The 21,200-nt window shown below is 50.6% G+C and overlaps 9 protein-coding genes across 9 annotated transcripts; 3 read left to right on the top strand and 6 right to left on the bottom strand.

Moving 5' to 3' along the window:
• Window positions 1–281: 281 nt before the first annotated feature.
• On the bottom strand, window positions 282–2,506 carry JCM6883_007266 (uncharacterized protein; the record flags this gene model as incomplete). The annotated part of the gene is made up of 11 exons (XM_076631394.1): window positions 282–423; window positions 503–569; window positions 640–795; window positions 862–1,061; window positions 1,132–1,279; window positions 1,336–1,595; window positions 1,670–1,679; window positions 1,777–1,942; window positions 2,007–2,010; window positions 2,083–2,247; window positions 2,364–2,506. 11 exons carry the CDS (start codon window positions 2,504–2,506, stop codon window positions 282–284), a joined length of 1,461 nt encoding a protein of 486 aa, XP_076488698.1.
• Window positions 2,507–3,513: 1,007 nt separating this feature from the next.
• Window positions 3,514–4,726, bottom strand: YIP5 (Yip5p; the record flags this gene model as incomplete). Its single annotated transcript, XM_076631393.1, has 6 exons — window positions 3,514–3,804; window positions 3,870–4,002; window positions 4,068–4,203; window positions 4,264–4,377; window positions 4,436–4,600; window positions 4,666–4,726. 6 exons carry the CDS (start codon window positions 4,724–4,726, stop codon window positions 3,514–3,516), a joined length of 900 nt encoding a protein of 299 aa, XP_076488697.1.
• Window positions 4,727–6,918: 2,192 nt separating this feature from the next.
• On the bottom strand, window positions 6,919–7,848 carry JCM6883_007264 (uncharacterized protein; the record flags this gene model as incomplete). Its single annotated transcript, XM_076631392.1, has 7 exons — window positions 6,919–6,967; window positions 7,044–7,074; window positions 7,149–7,167; window positions 7,210–7,241; window positions 7,314–7,383; window positions 7,461–7,647; window positions 7,727–7,848. 7 exons carry the CDS (start codon window positions 7,846–7,848, stop codon window positions 6,919–6,921), a joined length of 510 nt encoding a protein of 169 aa, XP_076488696.1.
• Window positions 7,849–10,293: 2,445 nt separating this feature from the next.
• Window positions 10,294–11,567, top strand: JCM6883_007263 (uncharacterized protein; the record flags this gene model as incomplete). Its single annotated transcript, XM_076631391.1, has 5 exons — window positions 10,294–10,314; window positions 10,716–10,778; window positions 10,850–11,071; window positions 11,140–11,482; window positions 11,545–11,567. 5 exons carry the CDS (start codon window positions 10,294–10,296, stop codon window positions 11,565–11,567), a joined length of 672 nt encoding a protein of 223 aa, XP_076488695.1.
• A 619-nt stretch (window positions 11,568–12,186) lies between these two features.
• Window positions 12,187–12,800, top strand: JCM6883_007262 (uncharacterized protein; the record flags this gene model as incomplete). The annotated part of the gene is made up of 3 exons (XM_076631390.1): window positions 12,187–12,497; window positions 12,564–12,655; window positions 12,730–12,800. 3 exons carry the CDS (start codon window positions 12,187–12,189, stop codon window positions 12,798–12,800), a joined length of 474 nt encoding a protein of 157 aa, XP_076488694.1.
• Window positions 12,801–13,666: 866 nt separating this feature from the next.
• Window positions 13,667–15,286, bottom strand: JCM6883_007261 (uncharacterized protein; the record flags this gene model as incomplete). The annotated part of the gene is made up of 5 exons (XM_076631389.1): window positions 13,667–14,248; window positions 14,325–14,357; window positions 14,428–14,850; window positions 14,923–15,018; window positions 15,080–15,286. The coding sequence occupies 5 exons, from the start codon at window positions 15,284–15,286 to the stop codon at window positions 13,667–13,669; spliced, it is 1,341 nt and encodes a 446-aa protein (XP_076488693.1).
• Window positions 15,287–15,752: 466 nt separating this feature from the next.
• On the top strand, window positions 15,753–18,411 carry JCM6883_007260 (uncharacterized protein; the record flags this gene model as incomplete). Its single annotated transcript, XM_076631388.1, has 8 exons — window positions 15,753–16,056; window positions 16,116–16,681; window positions 16,812–17,129; window positions 17,198–17,251; window positions 17,308–17,568; window positions 17,633–17,794; window positions 17,872–17,970; window positions 18,049–18,411. 8 exons carry the CDS (start codon window positions 15,753–15,755, stop codon window positions 18,409–18,411), a joined length of 2,127 nt encoding a protein of 708 aa, XP_076488692.1.
• Window positions 18,412–18,556: 145 nt separating this feature from the next.
• On the bottom strand, window positions 18,557–19,222 carry JCM6883_007259 (uncharacterized protein; the record flags this gene model as incomplete). The annotated part of the gene is made up of 4 exons (XM_076631387.1): window positions 18,557–18,567; window positions 18,623–18,790; window positions 18,939–18,980; window positions 19,084–19,222. 4 exons carry the CDS (start codon window positions 19,220–19,222, stop codon window positions 18,557–18,559), a joined length of 360 nt encoding a protein of 119 aa, XP_076488691.1.
• Window positions 19,223–19,932: 710 nt separating this feature from the next.
• Window positions 19,933–20,632, bottom strand: JCM6883_007258 (uncharacterized protein; the record flags this gene model as incomplete). The annotated part of the gene is made up of 3 exons (XM_076631386.1): window positions 19,933–20,245; window positions 20,335–20,470; window positions 20,548–20,632. The coding sequence occupies 3 exons, from the start codon at window positions 20,630–20,632 to the stop codon at window positions 19,933–19,935; spliced, it is 534 nt and encodes a 177-aa protein (XP_076488690.1).
• Window positions 20,633–21,200: the final 568 nt, after the last annotated feature.

Below are 21,200 nucleotides of genomic sequence, written 5' to 3'. Positions count from 1 at the left end.
CGCAGGCAGAGAACCAGTTTTATGAGTTTGTGCTCGAGTCACAAGTTCGACATTGAAACCTTTTCGCAATGGTAAGCTTCACTCGTCTCCGGAGTGCAGTCTGCTAGTGCCCCGGAGACGAGACTCTCCAGACAGAGAGGCGACCACAGAACTCCGGTCGAATGAAGAATTGAAAGAAAACAAAATCGCGACACGGCTTGAAATTACCAACATGAACGGAGACGATAAACAGAGACACTGCATGACTAGAGAGACCTTCAGACTTCAGAGTTGGGACAAGATTAGAGGGTGTAGCGGAACAATGAGCTGCCTTCGAGTTCCCGTTCTCCCTTCGCGGCTTGAGCGTTGCGACGACGGAAGTAGAAGGAAAGAGTGGCCAAGAGGGTAAGGATGGCGATCTGTAGACCAATCGTGGTCCAGAGACTATTGTGAACGCGAGGAGAGTCAGCAGACGGCACGACAGGGCGAAAAAATGCAAGGATAACAGAAAAGCGACACTCACCCAGGCATGTAGCGCGGGAAGTCAGCTTGACGGAAGACGGTCGAGGCGATGATACCACCGACTCCACCTGTAGGGAGGACGCAGAAAAATCGTCAGTTTTCGGTCAAAGATTGCTGAGATGAGATGAGCTGGCGAACCCATTCCAACACAAATCGCAGATGAGACAGCTCGCTTCGAGTGTGATCGGACGTTGTTGGCTTGGTAGGTGAGCGCGGCGGGAACGTTCGATTGAGCTCCAGCGATGGCGAGGAAAGAACCGAAGTATCTGACTCCGAGAGGTCCAGCGTAGGCCACTGAGGATAGGAGAAGTCGTCAGTACTCGGGAAAATCGGAGGAAGCAAAAACAGATTGCGACTCACTGATGAGGAGACCGACCATGCAGACGGTGGCCGAGACGGCGATAGGAATAGCACGGTTCTTGCGCTTGTCAGAGATGACGGCCGAGGCGAAGGTGTAGATAGCGGCAAAGACGTAAGGAGGGGCGGAAAGGCAGAGCGAAAGCCTGCGGTCGTATCCTCCTCCTGCGAGAATGACGGGAAGGAAGTATGAGAAAGCGTAGCTGTACGGGCGATTGTATCGTGTCAGTAAAGGAAAGCGCAAAATTGAAGTGCGAAGGGGTCCAAACTCACGCAGGCATGGTCGAACAAAGGAAAATGAAACCGAAAGCCCAGAGTTTGAGGTCGGCGGCGTGCTTGAGTCCCTTCTTCATGGTGAAGACGTCGGCTTCGGCATCTCCACGATCCGCGTTGACTCGAGCGATGACAAAGTCTCGTTGTTCTGATCAAGCAGAGTCAGCAAAGAAATGAGGAGAGAAGTGGAAAATGAAAATTTACCAGTGTTGAGGAAAGTCGCACGATCGGGGAAGTCGACGATGAGGAAGAAAGCGAGGAGACCGAGAGCGATAGTGACGATACCGAAGATGATGAAGATCCATTGCCATCCTCCGAGACCGTTCCTTCCCTCGAGAAGCGAGATTGCGTAACCGAGAATGTTGGAGAAACCGGAAATGACCATCGAAGTGAGGTAGAAGACCGACATGCGCTTTTGAAGTTCGTGTCGAGTGTAGAAGCAACTGATCAAGAATACGCAACCACTGTTTCGAGCGAAAAGATTCGAGTCAGTTGGTTTTCGTGGCGATGGAGCTCGAGGCGTGAGAAAGAAGCGTACGGGAAGAAACCTAGTACAGCAGCGACAAGCAGAGTCCGTCAGTATCACGAAAACCGATAGCGAGAGATGGAGACGATAGCGAGAGACGGAAACGAGAGGTGACTTACCAGATTCGAGAAGTCCGAGCAAGAAACGACAAGCCACGAGGTGTGTCCATGACGTTACGAAGCCCATGCCCAGCATGACCGCGCCCCAAGCCACAGTGATCGAGGAGAGGAGTGTTCGAGGACCGATCTTGCGGATGAGCAAGTTGCAGGGTAGTTCGAAGATAATCTGGAAGAAGCGAGTACTCAGTTGGTTCTCCGTCCACAGGACGTTACGGGAACAAAGTACTCACGTATCTGGAGAAAAAAACGAAAACGAGTCAGTTTTTCGGTTTTCCTTCACAGGACGCTACGGGCATGAGCACTTACGGTACGAAAAAGATGAGTGTGATTATCGAGTAGCGCTCGCCTACGTTAAGGTCTAGGGCGGTAGCCATTCCAGCAACTCGAGCAACGGAGATGTTTGTGCGATCGATGAGCGAAACGGCGTAGATGGCGGAAAGGATGATCAAAAGTCGGACGTCGACCTTGCGACTATCGTTGGAATATCATGTCGAGCAAGATGTCAGTAACGGAGCACCAGAGAGTCAAGGGAAGCAGAGAATCAAGGGATTTTGCGAAACGAAAAAAAAGTGAAAATCAAAGCTCACATCGTCTTCTTCGCGAACTCAGGAGTTACCTGAAGCGCTGGATGGTCTGCATGGTTGACGGTGCCAGGCTGTGCGTACTCTTGGTGCTCGTGTTTCCCCTTTTCCTCAAGCGAGTTGGTGTCGGAAGGGTGTAATTGACTCATTGAGGCTTCGAGTTCTTTGTCGGTCGATGGGGTGAGAGCGGTGATGAGGTGAGGGTGAGGGTGAGTGTGTGCGAGTGTAAGGTAAGGTAGGGAAAGAAAGAGTGTGTAGAGAGAACAAAGGGGGAGAACGGAGCGACTGCTCTTGAACTCGTTTCGAGGGCGAGTGGGGTTGATCGAGCGTTGACCCACGGGGCTCCACCCGAGTTCTCTTGGCATTGCAATCTGCGGGAGAATTCGAACAAAAAAGTGCGATCGAACTTCCCAAAGAGCGGACCGACTCCTTGATCACTTTTCTCAGCCTCTCTGTCTCTCGTCTTTCTACGTTCGAGATCGACAGCATCGAGGCCTCTTCGGCCTGACGCCGTCTTTGTCATTTCAAGCAAGCACAGGCGAGTAGAGTCAGCTGATTGAAACCTTTGCGAATTTGGTTCGCCAAGAGCTTTCCCTCACAGCCCTAACGGGTGTCGGTGCGTTATCGTAACCGGACATGCCACGTCAAGCGGAGAACAGCAGCTCAAGCACTGCAACGAGAGAGTCGGAGAGGAACCCATCCCGTCGGACGATTGGCACGATAATTCTCTCTCGAGTCTCGAGTCTGAGTCTCGTTCTTTCTCGTCCCTTGTCCATACCTCCTCGACAGGAGCGTGGGCATGAGTCTCGTGACTTATAGACGTCGAAAGGGCTTGAGCCCATCGGAGAATTTTCGACGATCTCACGGACGTGGCGAAGGAAAACTTCCCTCGCCTGGCACAAGTCCACAGCTTGTTCGTAAGCTCGTGGCGCTGAATCACGTGGTCTGCTTCAATGGACGCAGATCGCGCGCGAGCCAAACCTGATCGTACAAGGTTTCGTCAGGCGAGCTCAGGCCTGAAGTTACTGCCTTCACTCGAGGTCTGCAAGAAGACCGCAAAACTCACATATGCGCTCACAAGCAGAAGTGGCCCTTACTTCTACCGTTTCTGGCTCAGCGAGAGACGAAAGAGACGGACTTGTATTTCCCAACTGGTCTACAGAAACTTGTACTTTTCGCTCCCGACGGTACCGTCGCCAGATCCTCCTGCCGGTAGTCCTTTATTCGCGTTCAAGTTGCCCGAGCCTCCTTCGAGGAACGACCAATACAGGACAACGGCGAGAACGAGATGAAGGAAACCGACAATTACTACTAAAAGTCGAGCTGAGACGTTTGGCGCATTCGCGAGAATCGGATACAGGTTGCGAAGGAGGAAGAAGAGGGAGACGAGAGTGCCGAGGAAGACGAACAGTAATCGAGCCATCGTCGAAGGAATCAGAGATAGCCACTACCGCCGGAAACGTTGGATGAGTCGCCGAATGCTCTGAGAAGACGGTGGAGAGAGAAGCTTACTGCGACAAGAATCCAAACAGTCGAAGAGTAACCGTACAGGCTGACGATTTCGACGGGAGATCGATCTGAAGCTCCTGCCCAGTATTTGATCGCTGCCCACACCAAGACCGGTAGACCAAGGAAGTACATGTAGCTGAACGAACGAGCTCAAAAGGGTCAGACTAGCTCAACGACCGGAAGAAGGGGAAGACAACTCACACGACAGTTGTCGCAGCTCCTAGTCGAGTAAAGTCATAAGTATATTCGATACCGGCGAGGTAGGCGTTGACGGAGGAGATGAGAGAAGAAGTCAAGAAGAGGGAGAAGATCAGAGTCGTAGGAATCCAGAAGGGACCTTAGACGCGAAGAATGGTCAACTCGTGATGTACGGAGAATGCTCGATGACAGGACGCACCGTAAAGGTCAGGTACTCCGGAGAGGACATCGTTCACGTAGTCTTCCTTCGGCAGGAGAGTCTTGTAACATCGCGTCAAGACCGTCAAAGTGTCGACGTCGAACCAACTCGAGTCTGCGAAACGAGGCGACGTTAGCTCCTTCGATCGCGCGAACAGACGGAGACCGCGTACAAAAGTCTAGATTCAGTACTCCACCGCTCTTGGTCGCTCCCTCGATCGTTGATCCAAACCTTTGCTCCGCCTGATAGTACTCTCTTTGAGCCTGTGTTTTCGGAGTTGCGGCGGGAGAGATCCGACCGGACGGCAAGTCGGGGGTGATAGTAGAGTTGCCAAAGTCTGTGCACAGCAGGTAAGGTCAGTCGCGCTGCAGCGAGAGGAGATAGCTGTTCGGGAAACCTGACCTTGAAAGTTGAGGGAGGAAGAATGGTCTTCGACGTCGAAGAGCTGTTCGTTGCGCGACATAACTCCACGCTTCTATGATGATCCGGTGACGCGGTCAAGGTTGGTCGTAATGGTGAGCGAGAGAGAAGCAGCGTGTTCGTTGGGTTCATCTCTTTCCTTCCTTCTCCTCACTTCCACGCCCGATTACCGCCGAAAGAACGCCTATACGATATCTCAACCGCTAAATAGACCCACTGCCGTGCGACAAGACCGCGTACGCTGCGTGATTTTCGGAAGTCTCGATCAACTTGTTCGAGCCTACACTCTCGAGCACAATTTGACCATGCGACTCTTCGACTTCAACAGATACTCAAGACTGTCATCAGCCTGGAGCTCACATAGGACCGGTGGAAAGGGCTTGTCTTAGAATTCCCTTTGACTTTCCTCCGGTTCGGAGCCTTCAGTGCTACCTGTCTCCGACCCTGTATATCTGCTTATGTCACGGAAACCTGGTCACAGTTCGAGATAGAAGACGCGCGGCTGCCGATTCCCATCAAACGAGATAAACAGACTTCGCTGGTGACTCTGCTTTTCTCTTTCCGCCGTTACGCGGTCATCAATGTGGCTTCTCTGTCCCCTCCATCAACTTCCACGACTTCTGTTGTCGTCCCAGGAGTTCGGAAGGAATGCTGCGACCTGAAGATGGATTGGGATTGATAGCTATCGCTTCAACTGACAATTTCCCCCTTCCCTCCTCTCAAAGGTGAACACTTCATTCGCTCCTCCCGTTCAGGAGCAAGTATACTGACGCGCTTTCTTCATATGCAGCTCATCTACCCGAGCGAATCGCTCGGAGCCCGAAAATTCCGTCACTCGCGCCGATACGTGCTCGAGACACAGGTTCTTGCTCGTACGGCATCAGACACAAAGCGGAAGCCGAATCCACACTGTAATAAAGGTACGAAAACGATAAGAAACCACGAACTCGATCGTCTACGGGTATCTCGATTGGGTTCCGTCGAAACCATTCCTTCCGCTCCACTTCTAGCAGGCTCTGTCGCCTCCACAGACGAGAACATACAGCACACACGTGTAGCTGCTGCTCAGAGTCATTGTGGCTTCACGTGATACTCACAGAAAGCGATCGTCAGAAGAGCAGCTCTGATCCTCGACGAAACATTTGGGCTTTGCGTTGGGCCCGGGCACTCGGCTCGAGTTGCCAGGAGAACCACGACAAACAGATATCCACGAATGAAGGAGGAGCGGCTGTCGACAACGGGAAAAGTTAGCCGTGAGTCACAAAACGCTTGAAATAAAGCGTGAAATTTCGACGTCGTCGTAAGTGTCCGAGACCCTGTCTCGTCTTCCTGGCGCTTCGAGACTATCGATTGCTATATCTCGCCCCCGAGTGACGGTTTTGGTCCGCCCTCCGCAGAATCATTCAAGCGATGAGAGTTCGCAGCCGCAAGGCGTTGAGAGCATTGGGTGGGGTCCATGGATCATCACCCGGCGAGAAGAAGACGGTGACTGTTCCATCGTTGCCGAGAACATTCGTAGAGGAGCTACCGAAGGTACTTGAGGAGCGTGAGTTTTAGACGTCCGTGAGAGGTTGGTGAGAGGTGTCGTCGACAGCTTTGACGGGTTCCAGCGATCAGAGTAGCGTTCAGCCAGCGTCGAAAGTCGAACAGGTGAAAGGTAGAGCAGAAGAAGAACAACTGAAGCCGAGTTGAAGATGAGGGAGTGGAAAATCCCTTGGACGGTGTGCTCAACTCCGAGTCTCGTAAGTTCGGACGACAGCTCACGAGAATCTATCTCTGTCGGGACAGTACAATAGAAAGGAGCCAGTGCTAAGCACGCTCAAGATACGGCCAACGGGAACGACAACGATGTGCGAGCACAGACCAACAGATAATTCGCCTTTCTTTCGCAGTGACTCCTCCCGCTCTGCTTCTCACAGAGCGATCGACTTCTCTCAACTCGTAGGAGAGGACAGTATGGCCGTCCCTCACTGTGCCTACGCGAAAGCGGTCGCCGAAGGTAGGCTAGAGAAATAGGTTCCAACGTTGATTCGTCAAAAGGAAAACATAACGAACAGACAATCCTGAAGATATAGAGAGACAGAGAAGGGACTATGGCGACATGGAAGTCGCTAGCCCAAGCTCGGGATAAAAGGCTTGAAGAGGTTAAACGGGTTTGTCGAAAAAGAGGAAAGTCGAAAGGAGAAAACGAAAAGCGGATCGAGGTACGGATGGAGTCAAGCGACTCTCAGTCGTTTAGGCGAGGTAGAGTACACCGGGTCCGGCGACGGTGTCGGCGGAAGCGCTGTAAGTAAAGCGAAGGACAAGTGTCAGCGAAGGAAGAAAATAGACGAGACTAGCGAAAGCGAGAGAGCACGTACACAGAGGAGTCGGAGGTGGTGACAACGAGGTCTAGAAGGAACGGAGACAAGCTTGAAGGTCAGCATCAACGGTCAAGCCTGAGGTCTTTGCGCAACGAAACTCACAGGTGAGACCGGAGAGACCCTTAGGAACGTTGACAGTTTAAGTAGCCTTATCGATCTTGACGTATTGGACTGCGTTGTCGGCGATGAACGCACCTGAGTTGAACCAATTCGAGGTGTCAGTCTGAGACTCGGAAGAAAGCTGTCGGAAGAGCTACGTAGACATACCGTAGTAATCTCCAGAGTAGTTTTCCTTCTCCGCAAATTTGATGGCGGACTTGTGTCCGGAGCGGGGGATCTATCCAGGTCGAAGCGTATCAGCGAACCTGTCCTGTTCTCCTCTGCGGAGGGAAAAGACGAGATTTTCGAACTGACCTTGGTGACGATTTGAAGAGCAGGGAAAGCTTGAAGACCGGGAGGGAGTTGACCGGCTCCGCACCAGTTGGGGATGATCAAAGGAGCAGCTAGCAAGTAGACTTGATCGTACGAGAGGGGAGAGTCGTAGGCCTCGGGGAATCCGCTTGCTCCTTGGTAAGTGTTAAGGGCGCTGGCATGACGAGCTCTGGAAGAGCGCAAGCGATGAAGGATCAGTTCGCGAAGCTCAGAGAGAACCGGTAGACGATAAGAAAGGAAGAACTCACTCGACAGTGACGATCGAAGCGGCGACAGCGAGGTAAGCCTTGTCCGAGATATCGGGAGCAGCTCCAGAGTAGGCGGCAACACCGACGTTCTCGAGAAGACGAGCGGTCGCGACGGCACTCATGGGGAACAATGACGGATACAGAGGTGATAGCAGTGACGAAGAGGACTATTGAGCTCCATCGAAAACCGTTCAGTCATCGTCATGTTCTCTTCCTAGCCACCTCTCTGACTCCCCTCTCCTCTCTCTCTTGTTCCTGTGGTTTTCTCAAGGACTCTACGCCCCCAGCACATGCAAAGATCTTCACTCAGTAGGAAAGCGACTCTGAGAGGACAATGAGAGGCAGATTCACCCGAGAGAAACCTCGCTCAAGTTGACTCATCCCTGCTGGTTTCTGTCTTTGTTTCTTGCTTTCTGAGGCTTGTAAAGTCTATTGCTCTAGTGGATGTCGTCTAGAGTGCGTCAATCTCGCTTGTTGACCTTCTGAGAGACCCCTCTCGAAACCACTTTCAGAAGCTCTCAGCAAACTCGTCGGATTCGAAATTCTTCCCGCTCAATCTAGCCGAGAGGATCATCGAGATCGAACCGTGTAGCAGAGGTGCGTAAGAGGATGTGAGAGTCTTGACTCGAGAGCGTCAGAAAGTCTCTCAACTTGCGCTGCCTCTCTCTCCATCTCCCTCTCGGTGTTACCGCACTCAGTGCACCAGTCGCACACGCAGTATCTCAACAGTCGATAGAACGAACGCCAGCGAAATCGCCTTGACCTAGAAGGAAGGGGAACCCGTCTCTGATCAAACCGAGTGAGTTCATCAATCTCTCTCTTTGTCGTGTCTGAGTGCATGGGAACACCGCAGGGGATGTCGAGTAGAATGTGGGAGTATTCACCGACCAGTCTCTTCGCTGTCTGCATCAGTAGGAGAGGAGAGAACGGAAACTCGCCCGAAGTGCTTCCCACCAACTCGCTCAAACTGGCTCAGGAGAACACGCTCTGGACATAGCGTTGAGGGAGAGGTACGCTTTAGAGGGTGAACACAAGGTTGAAGTGAGTGGTTAGCCTCGGTCCCGGTCATGTTTAGGAGATTCTATTCGCTTTCCACAGTATACACTCAGACTGGTTAGTGAGGATTCAAGTTGATCGAGAGCAAAGGAAACGAGTGGGTTTGAGTCCAAGTGAGTGGAGACGGGAAATGAGTGACTGCAAGAGGAGAATGAGTTGGAAGTCTGAGAATCAATCAAGCGAGTCAAGCAAGCTCAGAGTGAGTTTCTCTTTCCCTTCATCGTCGTCACATCGATTGAAAATGACCCCTCCACGAACAGCTAACTCACGTTCTCGTCTGTAACAGCGTCTACAGCTCGAAATCGAAAAAAACGAAAATCGAACCGAATGACCTCAATCGCTTGTTGTGAGTATTCTTCCTCCCGTTTCCTCGTAGGCGAATTGAATGCGTACAAGGTGACGTTGAAACTAACTCGCTCGCATTGATGTAGCAGATTTGGCATGCAGATTTCGAATGAGTGGAATTGAAAGACTGGAATGAGTCAATTTGGAACGATCTGTATGCTCTCTCTCGCTCTCTATCGTCCTTTAGAGTCGAATCGGCACTCATAGCACCCGAAGCTGACTCTCTTTTCTTGTGCACACAGACTTGAAACTCACTCAACTCTCAGCTTTTCACCAAACTCCCTTTCTTCCACCTCTTTCCCTCAATAAATCTCGCTCAAAACACGGGAGGAGCTTCAGAGAGTATACATTAGCTGAGAAGCGGGAGAACGATGGGAAAGAAGCGAGTTGAGGAGATAGAGGGAGCTAACTCGAGAGAAAGAGAGGGAAACTTGAACTTTTCTATGCGAGCGTTTTTTGCGTAGATCGAATGTCATGCAATCCAGAACACGATTAGTCGAAATGCGAGAGTCATCCGATCGTGAGAGGGTGAGAAAAGCGAGTTTTGAAACTGTGCGAGAGATTCCCTCCCAGCGACTCTCTCTCCTTCATCTCACCGGCTAATCACCTCGACTCTTCGCCCGCTCATCTCGATCATCTCAACAATCTCAGTCGTACACTTGGAACAGAAACGGCTGGACACTCGAGGGAGAATTAGACGGGAGTTGATCAATTGAGAGAGTGAGTTCCCTCTCGTCGCTTTCTGGGTGCGAAGGACTATACAGGGAGTGTAGTAGAGCGTACAAGAGTGTAAGCTGACTAGTCTCGTCGTCTCCGTTGCAGTAGAATCGACTCAATCTCAGACTCTCTCAATCGGCTTCCCAGCAACTGCTCCGCCTCGATACTCGACATAATCAAGCGGTGGATATCAATCATAAGGACCTTAGTAATCGAATGAACGAGAGGGACTCACCAGGAGAGCAAGGAGGGAGACTCGGGAAGAATCACCACTCTCGACGTCGACTCTCGCTCTCACTTTACTCTCTCGGAATCGAACGGGGACACTATCAGGAGGAGAAGAATCAAGTACTCGTCTGTTCGTCGTAGGAGCAAGAGGGAGATCGTCGAAACTGAGTGAAAGAGAAGGGAAACTCCACAAGACAGAGAGGACTCGGAAATGGTTCACTATGACTCGAATGGATCATACAGTGAGTCTCTCTTTCATCTGTATGTTGTCTCATCGTCTGTATCGTCCCCTCTGTGAGTGTCTCGAGCTGATCAATCATCTAGAGTAGGAGTGAGATGGATCTGTCAGAATGAGCGTCTGAAAAGGGAGCTGAATCGAGTCTGATTGTGCTGAGTGAGTGCTCTCTTCCGGTCCATCAGTTTGTCGCATTGATAGTCAGCCCTGACAAGTGAAGCTGACTTCCTTTTGCCTCGTTGCCTCGTTGCTAGCGAAAGACACGCGAGAGAAAGTGAGGAGGAGAAATGTTATAGAGTGACTTCCCCATCTCTCACAGTCGTCGCTTCTGAGTCATCGATCTCAGGATGTGAATCAATATCTGGATCTGGATCTGCTGGAGCTGACTCGGTATCATCGTCGCAACAGGTTTCGTTTTTGTTTCTCACGAGTTCGGATGGAAATCGGAACTCGACGGATTTGGACTCCTCAGTGAGTTCTCTCGCGCGTTCTCTTTCTTCATCTCGGTACCTCTGACCTTAGAATGTGACGTATATGGCTAGATTCTTCCCGCGTATCGTTCCGGATCGACGCTTTGTTCCCAACCCTCATCCTCTGAAGCTTATCACATTGGGAAGAGGATCGTCCCTTTGACCGAAACTCAAGACTTCGAATACAAAGCTGCCGGAACCGAGGTACCCAAGCATCACCGACTCGTCGTTTTGGTCAAGAAAACTCCTTGGATGCCGAAGATTCTTCACGAAACTCTTCTCGATCGAGGGAAGGTAAGTCATTCCGGTTCGATGCTCTAGATCCTGAGTCGAAACTGACTACCGCTTCGATCGTCGCGCAGCGCTATCCACCGTTACTCGAGGAACTATCCGATTTCCCGAAAACTTCGACTTCTCGTCCTCGACCTCCCCGTCCCGCTCAGCCTGGTGCTCCAGCAATCACACCTCCAGCTCAACCCGCTGCCACTACCTCTGCCGCAATCGCTCCTGTCGAGCAAACCGCTCCTCGAGATGAAGACGAAACGACTTCAGAAGTATCGAATCGAGTAACGGATGGACGGGTTGCCGAGAAGAAGAGTGAGAGGGTGTTGGGAGTGAAAGAGGTGGTCAGTTTTGGGAGCTTGAACGGGGAGGGTTCGGATGCGGGAGATACGTTTGAATGGAGGAATTTCGATCGAGGTGAACGTGAGTCGTCTCTTTCGCTATTCTGCCGAATGGTGATCTTGACGAGCTTACGTCATGTACAGGACAAGACCAAGCGGAAAATTGAATCGCGACAACGAAGAAAACGCTTTGGGTCGATTATCTTCCGAATTAGGTCGTTCTTGCCGCTAGATCACCAGTCCTCTCTGCAGTAGGATGCGAGGATGGAAGCTTGATCGCTTGGTCTCCAACTGGAAGAAGGTGAGTCGTGTTTGTTCTTCTTTGTGTCGACTTTTTTCCTTACTCGAAGCTGTTTCGTTTTCCGTCTGTTTCGCTTACTGACTCGCTTGTTCGTTTGTTGACTCTCTAGATTGCTTCCGACGCTTGTTCTTGACTCTCTTCTCTCGTTCCTCGCCGCTGAAGGATCCTACCTTCTCGCAATCACCGCTCTCTGATTCCTCTCCGTGTTGGATCTTTCGCCTTCGATCCCTCGACCTCGCTCTCTCTTCCCGCCTCTCAACATCTCGACTCTCCTCTCCTCCACTACCTCTAGAAAACACCCGTCTCCTTCAATCACGACTTCAGCTCCACTTCCGAATGGAACCCCTCTCATCGCTCTCGATTCCGGTTCGACTTTCTCGTATGACAAAGATCTCCAGAGCTGGACTCGACTTTGCGAGCCTTGGTGGAGTAAATCAGATGCATGGGAAGGAAGAAGAGGAAGGAATACGAATGCGTCGAGTACGATGGGAAGAGAAATCATTCAATCAATTGAGGGAGCAACCAACGAGATTATTGCGAATGAGGGAGAAGATGAGAATATGGAAGAGGAAGAGGAGAAGAAGAAACTCGCAGGCGAACAAGCGACACCTCAAGCTTCGACGAAAGATTTCAACCTCGCGATCACGCTGTCCCATCTCGAAACTCGAATCAATATGGCTGCTTCTCTCGACTCTCCGGCAGAATCTAAGACTTCGCTACTGGCTCATACGAGGGAATTGGGGTTGTCGAGTAAAGCGACGGAGATGATTCGAGAGTTATTGGGTCCGATATATCAGTGAGTTTATTCCCCCTCTTTTGAGGGGTTTCAGAGGTTGAGATTTACGTTTTATATCGCGAGTAGCAAACCCGGAAGGAAAATCGAGGAGGAATGGACTCCGTTCGTGCTTGGACTTTCGAAACGAGATCTTTTGCGAGATGTCTTGAGGGAACTCGGTGAGCTTGTTTTCGTCTTTCTCAAATATATGAATGTGAGAGCTTGTTGTTGATGAGTTGCTCGTGTGGTGTAGCGAAAGATCGAGTCACGAAACCGCTTGCCGACGAGTATCAGAAGATTCTCAAGGAAATCTCTTCCGCTTGAAGTCATCACTTTCCGCACGTCTGTTTCCGGTCAACAGTGTTTGCAATTGATGGCAGACGAGCTCTATCAACTTCTGACGGTCTCAGACTCGTAGCGTAGCTCGAGATCGTAGGGAAGAAGAGAGAAGCAAAGACGACTCGGAGTTGATCGGAATGCGCAAATTGGCGAAGTTCGATCAATATCACTCGCGTGTATGAGGCGAGCTGCCTATATCCACGAGAGGATACTATGCGAGCTTGGACACCCCAGATCCGGAAAGATACGATTTGAAGCTGGCTCAAATTGAGACTCACACCCAAGCTTAAGCTCGAGCATTGATTTGCCCAGAAACTCTACTTTCCCTTCTCTGATGTCTGTCGGTTCTCACATACGCAAGCTTCAGGCCAAGTTTTCAATCCCACTCGTTCACTTCTTTGTATTCGCCAAATCGCGCATCTACTCGCTTTGCAAGAAACGCTCGCAACACTAATCATGCGCGAATGTACCTCTGGCGAAGTCGAAGATGGTGACGAGACAGAGACAGAAACTCCAGTGCAGGAAAGGAATAGACAGGCAGGGGTAAAGCTATAGAGGGGAGAAGGAGAAGGAAAACTCAAACACAATCGAAGAACAGGGAAGAGCGGCAACGAAGAGAGTAAAGTACAGATCGATCAGAGTGACCACGAAACATACGGGACTGTGAGTAAAAGCGATTACGTGCGAAATGAGGTCGAGAATGGAGAGAGTTTAGACATTGAATCGGCGTCCTAGCTTTTTTCCTTTCGAATTTGTTGCGACTTCAACGTTCATTCTGTTGCGTTATTCCGAGAACTTCAGCAAAGACTCGAACATAGGATGCAGAGATGAAGAGGTTGTGAAGACTCACTTTAGTGCTTGCGAATTTTCATCCTCTTTCGCGAAGGTTCTTCTTCTTCGTCTCCATCGTCTCCATCGTCTCCAGCACCATCAACGTCTTCAACTCCGATGTCGTCGGCTGCGGAGGCGAGTTTGCGAGCACGAGACTCGCGTAAAACGGCAAATCTGTCGCGGGAGCGATCCGGGATGGAGGTGGAGCGAGTTTCGGAGTCGCCGCTACGAAGTCGAGACTTTACGATCAAGGACTTGTCGGGTTTGTCGTCGAAGCGGTCTTCGTCATCGAATTCGACTTCATCGTCTCCGCAACGGAAACCTGCGAGATCGTCGTCGTCTTCATCATCGTTGTCTTCATCGTCGTCGGAGGGATCGGCTCGAATCTTCTTCTTCTTCCAACCAGCAGAGGGGGCACGAGCACCTTTCGAAAGCTTTTTGAGGGAGGAGGAGGCCTTCGGGGTCGTCGGTCGACTCTTCTTCGCTCGACTCTTCTTCGCTCGACTCTTCTTCGCTCGACTCTTCTTCGCTCGACTCTCCAATGAACGACTCGTCATCGCTTGGACCCTCGTAGCTTGAGTCTTGATCACTTGAGGTTCGACCTGACGCGACGAAATGTTCAAGGGCTGTCAGATACTTCAACTGAATCGCAATCGAAGGGTAAGAGAGAGTGATTACTTCGTTCGAGCGAGGAGTCGAGGGGGCTTCTTCCTGCAGACGAGTCCATACGGAAGTGTCAGTAAGGTATCTATCAGGAAAGAGCGAGGGTCTCGAGACTCACGTCGTCGGAATCGATTTGGGACGTCTCAAGCGATTGATCGATCTCATCCTCCGTAAAGATTTCCGCATCGTCGTCACTTTCCTCAGCGTCGTCGTAATTGAGCTCTCCATCCTTCCAAACTACACCCGGACGGTTCATCCTACGAAGATCTTCGAAATCTTCCTTGCTCTTGAGACAACCATTGGCATGGATCATGTTGAACTTGACCTCGAAAGTTCGTTTGAAGTTCGCTACTACTTCATCGTTGATGTCATCGACTTGCGAAGGGTCGAAGGTGAGAGCTTGTTTGAATTCCGTGTCGGCGAGGCCGTAGATGAATCGCTTGATCACAAGCGTTCGTGAGCGTTCGTCGATGAAAGTTTTGTCGAATTCGACGATAGCAGCCTTGATTTCGGAGGTGACAGTACTTTGAAGACCACGAAGCTACCAGGGATGAAGACACGTAGCATGAGCCTTGTGACAGCGAAAGAAAAGGTAAGAGAGAGCAAAACTCACATCCCAAGAGAGGTGTACACCTCGAACGTGATTCAACAATTGACTCGGACGCGACCACTCCATCTGAGCGTGATCGCACTTATCGACTGGACATCCCTGGCGAAGACGATCCTGATCAGTCAGGTTCCTTCGTGCCAAAGAGGAGGAGTCAATTTACCTTTGCGAGCTTTCCATTCGCTCCGTTACCGTAGTTGACCAACAGATCCACCAACTCATCACGAGTGCCAGCGTGTGACTTGTGAAGTTTGAGTACCCCATTGTTGCTTCCGGCATTTCGTTTGAGTAGTTTCTTCCTCGCAGCTCCGAGTGGCGCAGGCGCAAGTACGATACCGTTGCAATTCGCACGACGGTCTAGGTTCTTCATCGCTAGTGACTGATATCGAGCAGAGGACGAAGGAGAAGGAGAAGTCGAGAACGGCGGGGGAAGAAAGTTCAGAGAAAAGTCGAAGTGTTTGGTCTTTCAAGTGAAAGAACTGCGGTGTGCGACCGAGAGAGAGGTGATCCGGAGGAAGGTGAAATCATGATAATCGGAGAGAACGAGATGGAGAAAGAGTGAGGAAGCGAAAGACAGAATGACAACGTCAGCTAGGAGCGAGAGGATAGAAGCCGACAGTGTGAGCGAGAGCAGTGAAGACATACAATTGGTTGTGCGGTTACGCAGTCAGCACGAAGAGATCGAGAAGAAGTGCCGAAGAGCGAGGCGATCGTGGAAATAGAAGGAAGGAAAGAAGGGAGAGGTCGAAAGTGACTCGTTCGGATGTAGTGGGGAAACGATTCTTCTCTTTTTCCCTATCCCTCGTCCTCATCCTGAATCCTCAACTCAACTCGCAATGTCTTCCAAAGACAAACACTACCTCACTATTGACGACGAGGACCTCGACTCGGACTTCGAGGATGGAACAGAGGAAGAAGAAGAGGAGGAAGACGATGGAATCGATGAAGAAACTCCTCGATTGCATCACCTCTTGGTTGAGGAAGACGGAGTCGTGTACGCTGGAGCAGACGTGACTCTCAAGGAAGAACGTAAAAGAATGCGATCCGAGAGGCCGTACCGACAGGAAATTTCGGAGGAGGAATCGAACAGATCAAGAGCTGCTTTCTTCGAGCGATTCGGGCAGACTGCTAAGACTGAAAGTGAGTGTGCTGTCTTACTCGAGATCTCGAAGTCTCTGACTCCTCCACAGTGTTGATAGGATTCGTGAAAGCCTGGGAGTCTATCACGAACGAAACGAGAGAGGTTGGTCAGTACCTTGCCAATGGTCACCGTCTCGATGGAAGTGCTGGTTATATACTCAAGAACCACGACGACGCTCGAATCGCCAACGTCACCCTCGACGGATTCGTCTACGAAGGTCAACTTGACGAATTCCTCGCGATGGTAGATTATCGAAAGAAACGACTGTCGAATCCTCCCATCAAGCGTCCCACCTCTGTTCGCGACAACCTTCCTCGTATCCGTAAGAAGTACTCTGTCGTTTGCGGAATCTACGTAAAAGTCGGGAAGGGATGTCGTCGTCGTCACGGAAAGAATACGATTTTGGATACTTTGGCGAAGAAGAAACAGTTTGGTTTGGACCAGAACCTACGAGAAATCGACTCGGGGGATTTGAGAACCAGAGATTTAGTATTCAGACGAGGCGAGGAGGACGAACCTATCTACGAGGAGAGGATCGAAGGAGGGAAGAAAGTAGAGGATCACGAATACGTTGGATCGAGTTATGCGGTTGGGGGCATGGCGGCTCGGGGTGATCAACATGCTGTAAGTCCAAAGCTCGGTGAAGAAAGTGGGAGCGAGGAGGAAGAAACTGACGTTGACCTCGTCTTTGTTTCTCTTCTCTTCTCATCATCCCCAAATTTGGTTCGGGCTACAATTACCCTCGTCACCACAGTATCACAGTTCGAATGTACGACAAGGTACGGCCGACGTACCGTTCCACGGCGACCACAACTCTCCGCACGATCCCGTCAACCTCCACAACAACGAAGTCTACAACGGCGAGCTCTTCGCGGCAATGATCACACCTCGATCTTGGTCGAAAGGTCTCCTCCACATCTGCGAAAACAACATCGCGTTGGCTCGAGACACGGTTCGTTCATTCGACAGGATCGATTTTGAGAAATCGAGGAAAGGAACCGTACCGCTCGTCATCCCCGGCGAATCAATTCTCGTTAACCGCATGTATCCAATCGCACGAGTAGCTACTCGCGTCAGTGTTACCACTCGTATTGTATTGAAGGAGTAGGTGAGCGTGCTGACGGTTGTTAGTTTCCGCAGGACGAGGAACACTTTCAGCGCTGTACAGCTGTCTTTGAATCCGGACTTCGCTTGGTACGTCTTTATCTAAGCTTCATTGCCAGAAAAGAACTGATCCATTCCGGGAGTAGACGAAGGGAATGGATCGAACCAACCGAAAGACGTTGCATCTTCCCTTCATCGGACCTGGAGGTCTCTACCACTCTGAGCTCAAATGCTCTGAATCGTTCAGCCAGCAATTCGCTCAACACGGAGGTGCTCGAAACTCGGTTCTATGCGCGAAGATCGTTGTTCGTGATGACAAAACTCTCGATACGGAATTCCTTCTCGTCCCCCGAACCTCGAAAATCGCCAATCGCGATGTCAAGGAGCCTGTCTCTTCTCGACTCGTCGTAAGTCCACGTCATTCTCATCGGGGATAGCTTCTAACCAGACTGACGGTTGAAGCTCTCGCAGGAACGTTATACTTTCGATCAAGATGAAGGTTTCGTCGACGCAATCTGTTACGAATTCGCACTTCGAGGAGTAGCTGTTCTTCTCAGGTTTGGTCAAGAAGGAGTCGATTATCTCGCTTCAAAGGGAATTGATTTGGAGACCGCTGAAAATGCCGCCAAACTCGTTCGTGATTCGTTTTTGGTCTTTGTGATTCATTCGTTTTTCTTTGCTGATTTGATCGACGTGTTCTGGTCGTGTAGGTTCGAATCAAAAGGGAACAAGTGCTTCAACGTACCTCGAAACAGTGGAGTGAGGAGGCTTGGTTGGATGAAAAACGCGCTGAACAAGACGGCATCTCGGTTCGTCACTTTCCTCCCTCCCGTCGTTCCTCTCTCCAATGACAAGCAGAACCTCACGCGCGAAGTTTGGTCTGACAGCTCGTTTGGTTTACGGGACCTCGAGCTCACCCTGTTCTGAAACCTCGCAATGGGGGCGTCATGAGAACCGTTGGAGGGCAGTTCAATCTCAGCCTTTCCGACGCGGCGATGGAATATCTCAGGATCGATCCTTCAGTCATGGAAGTCAAGCACCTCGGCGACCCGATCGCTTACCGCGAGCAATCGTCTTCGGGAAGCAAAACCTGGGTGATTCGCTTCGCTGGAGCTACAGATCCTAAAATCAAAGTTCGTCTAGACAAGTGGTTCATTCCTACCTGTACTCTCGCGGTTCGATTGGAAGCTATGGGCGCTATGGAGAAAATTTTGAACCGAAACAAGTTGGAAGTTGTCACGGATAGTTGATTTTGCTGTAATTCTCGTCGTACCATCCTCCGCCCCGAACTTCTCACTTCCGAACGCTTCCACTTGTTCGTCGTCGTGATGCAATACCCTTCAGTCAGTCTCTTACGTGCCGCCGTTGCGATTTTTCGACTTGCCCGTCCGGCCGCTACCCGCGATCTGAAAGGGACTCGATAGGCATGAACTTGCACTCGTGCAGCTCTCGATTCTCGACTGCCAGATGCTGTCCCAAACTGGAAGGATGTTTGAATTCCAACGGTAGTAACGATCGAAGAGAGAATGAAAGGAGAGAGAAGAGGAATAATCAACGCGACGAAGGATGCGTGAACTGCGTCGGGGTATCCAGCTTTCTTGAAGTCGGCGGCGGAGAACTTCTTAAGAGCTATCGGGTCGAGGCATAAAGTGTCAGTGACGCGAGCGGGGTTGACCAAGTTCCCGAATGCGAACGAATGCGAACGAATGCGGAATGCGAACGAATGCGAACGAATGCGAACGAAGTTCAGACGATTGAGAGAAAAATCGAGACTCACCATCGGCGTAGAAGTTACGTTCGAGGTATTCGAGAGTGAGGGCTATCAGCGAGTGACACAAGCGTGTCGGGAACAGGTCAGCGTCCTGGCGCGAAAGCGAAAGCTGAATGAACTCGCGAAAGCGAAAGGTAAATGAAAGACTAACCAAAGTTAAGGATCTCAACATCAGTCGGCTTGGTGTTGTCCCTCTTGACGATAACCTTCTCCATGGTGGGTTCGGGGGAGGCGAAAGCCGAAGTAGCGATGGCCGCAAGGGCAGAGAGGGCGAAGAAGGTGGATTTCATGTTGAAGGAGGAAAGAAAACGAGTGTGTGTAGTCGGTTAAACGAGTGGAAGAGTGCCGAAGCGAGTGTTGTAGAGTCTTGAGAGAGAAGCGCGAGTGTATAGAGAGAAGAGAGAGAGAGAAGGAAGGTTGCGAAAGAGATTCTTCGGATTGATGTTCTTCTCCGATGTTTTGTTTGTTGTGTCGCTCGTGTTTCTGTTGAATGAATCCTCTACCTTCCTCCACTCTCCTTCGATAGTGCCCTCATTACGTACGAAACGAGTGCCTCTGAAACAGCCCAACAAAATTGATCGTGCGATCATTGCGAAGTGACGCTAAGTTAGGTCGGCCAATCAAAGGAAACCTTTCGATCATTCGAGCGAGGGCCTAGTCGATTCCCGAGTCCTTAAAGACGCGAAATTGTCAAATCGAATACTGTACGCGTCGAACTGAAATTGAGGAATTGTCAAGTTCAAAGTGTCGACTTTCTCTTCGTCCTGACAGCGAAGAGACGGGCTCTCTGCATCGTAGTCGCCGTCGAATCGATGTTGTGAGAGTGGTCGACCTGTCTCGTGCGCAAAGAGAAGGCGTTAGTTGCAGAGATTAACGATCGTACGATACCTCTGGAAAGTCAACTCTCTCTCTATCCTCAACGGCATTCTGTCGCGATCTGGATGAGAACTCACGTGTCCCTTACAATATGTACAATACCAATCGAGAGGAACAGATACTCTCACAGATACATTCCGCTGCTTTCATCTTGCTCGCCGTTTCGTCCTTGCGTCGTCTGACTCTCGACACTTTCGTTCCCCGTTCGTCTCTCCGATTCGACTTGACTTCTCCTCACTGCTCCAGCCATTCCTGTGACTTCTTCCTCCTCATCCTCTTCAGCTGCTTCATTCCTCGTCGATTGTTGCGTCGGAGCGGAGGTCGATGTTGACTGAATGGTATCTTCGCGAGTCGAGTAATGCGAATTCGACGCCTGTACTCCAATCTGTTCTTCCAATGCCAGCCTGATCATCTGTATCCGTTCTTCCTGTTTCGCGCTGCAACACAGAGAGAAGCAAGTCATTCGTCAGCTATCCGATGCCGGTACTCCTTCCGAACGACCGTCTCCTCGAGAGAGTGTACTCACATGGTCTCCTGATTCTCAAAGACGGTATTCACAAACTCTGCTTTCGTTTCCTCATCGTCTTCTACCTCGATGAATTCCTTCAACTCTTCATTGCTCCTTTTCAAGTGCTTCAAACTGTTCTCCAATCGGCTGATCTCTATCGAGCTGCAAGATACCGAATCAGCTATCCAACGCTCCTACTGACAGAGGAAAGTAACAGAGGTGAGGACTCACCGTTGACCAGAAGTTCAGGTTCGAGAGTCGAGAGTTCGGCGAGCGTTACTGGTTGATCGTGCTGTGGTCTGAAGGTGCTCGCCATTGCGTTCGATGTGCTGGATCGGTCGAGGAAAGTGAAGGAAGGAGAAGCAAGTCAGTTTCCTCTCCTCACTCAAATCTCTCCCTCACAACTAGCAGATCGGGATGAAAGACGGGGTAAAGAGTATTGCAGTGGTAGCTGGAATGTAGGTGCTAAGCGAAGAATGAAAGCGTAGAGTAATCAAGAGGCAGTCAAACATTATAAAAAGTCCTTTTAGATCGTTCTTGGGAGTTCGCCATGTGCCTTTGGTACTGTAAGAGGCTTAGAAGGGCGACTTACGAATCCTAGGCTTTGGTATAGAACTCCGCTAGTTTCTGAAGAAGAAAGAAGAAGTGCGGCTCATTTTTCTCTTTTTCTTCACTCGCTTACTTTGCATACACTCGCTCTCTCGATTCGCAACTTGAAAATCTCGCTTCTGGGAGAAGGGGAACGTTGTAAAAGAGCACAGAATGGAAGAGAAGGGAAGAAAAACGACCAAAGAAAGAAGAATAAAGGCGCTCAAGAAAAAAGAGTCTGAAGAGTGATGGACTACCTAGACGAGGAACGGTAGGACGTTGGGTGCAGACAAAAC

This window comes from Sporobolomyces salmoneus (assembly GCF_050403485.1).
Source record: "Sporobolomyces salmoneus JCM6883 DNA, S_salmoneus_JCM6883_v1_ctg16, whole genome shotgun sequence".
Taxonomy (NCBI): Eukaryota; Fungi; Basidiomycota; class Microbotryomycetes; order Sporidiobolales; family Sporidiobolaceae; genus Sporobolomyces; species Sporobolomyces salmoneus.
This window is presented reverse-complemented; position numbering and strand designations above follow the sequence as displayed.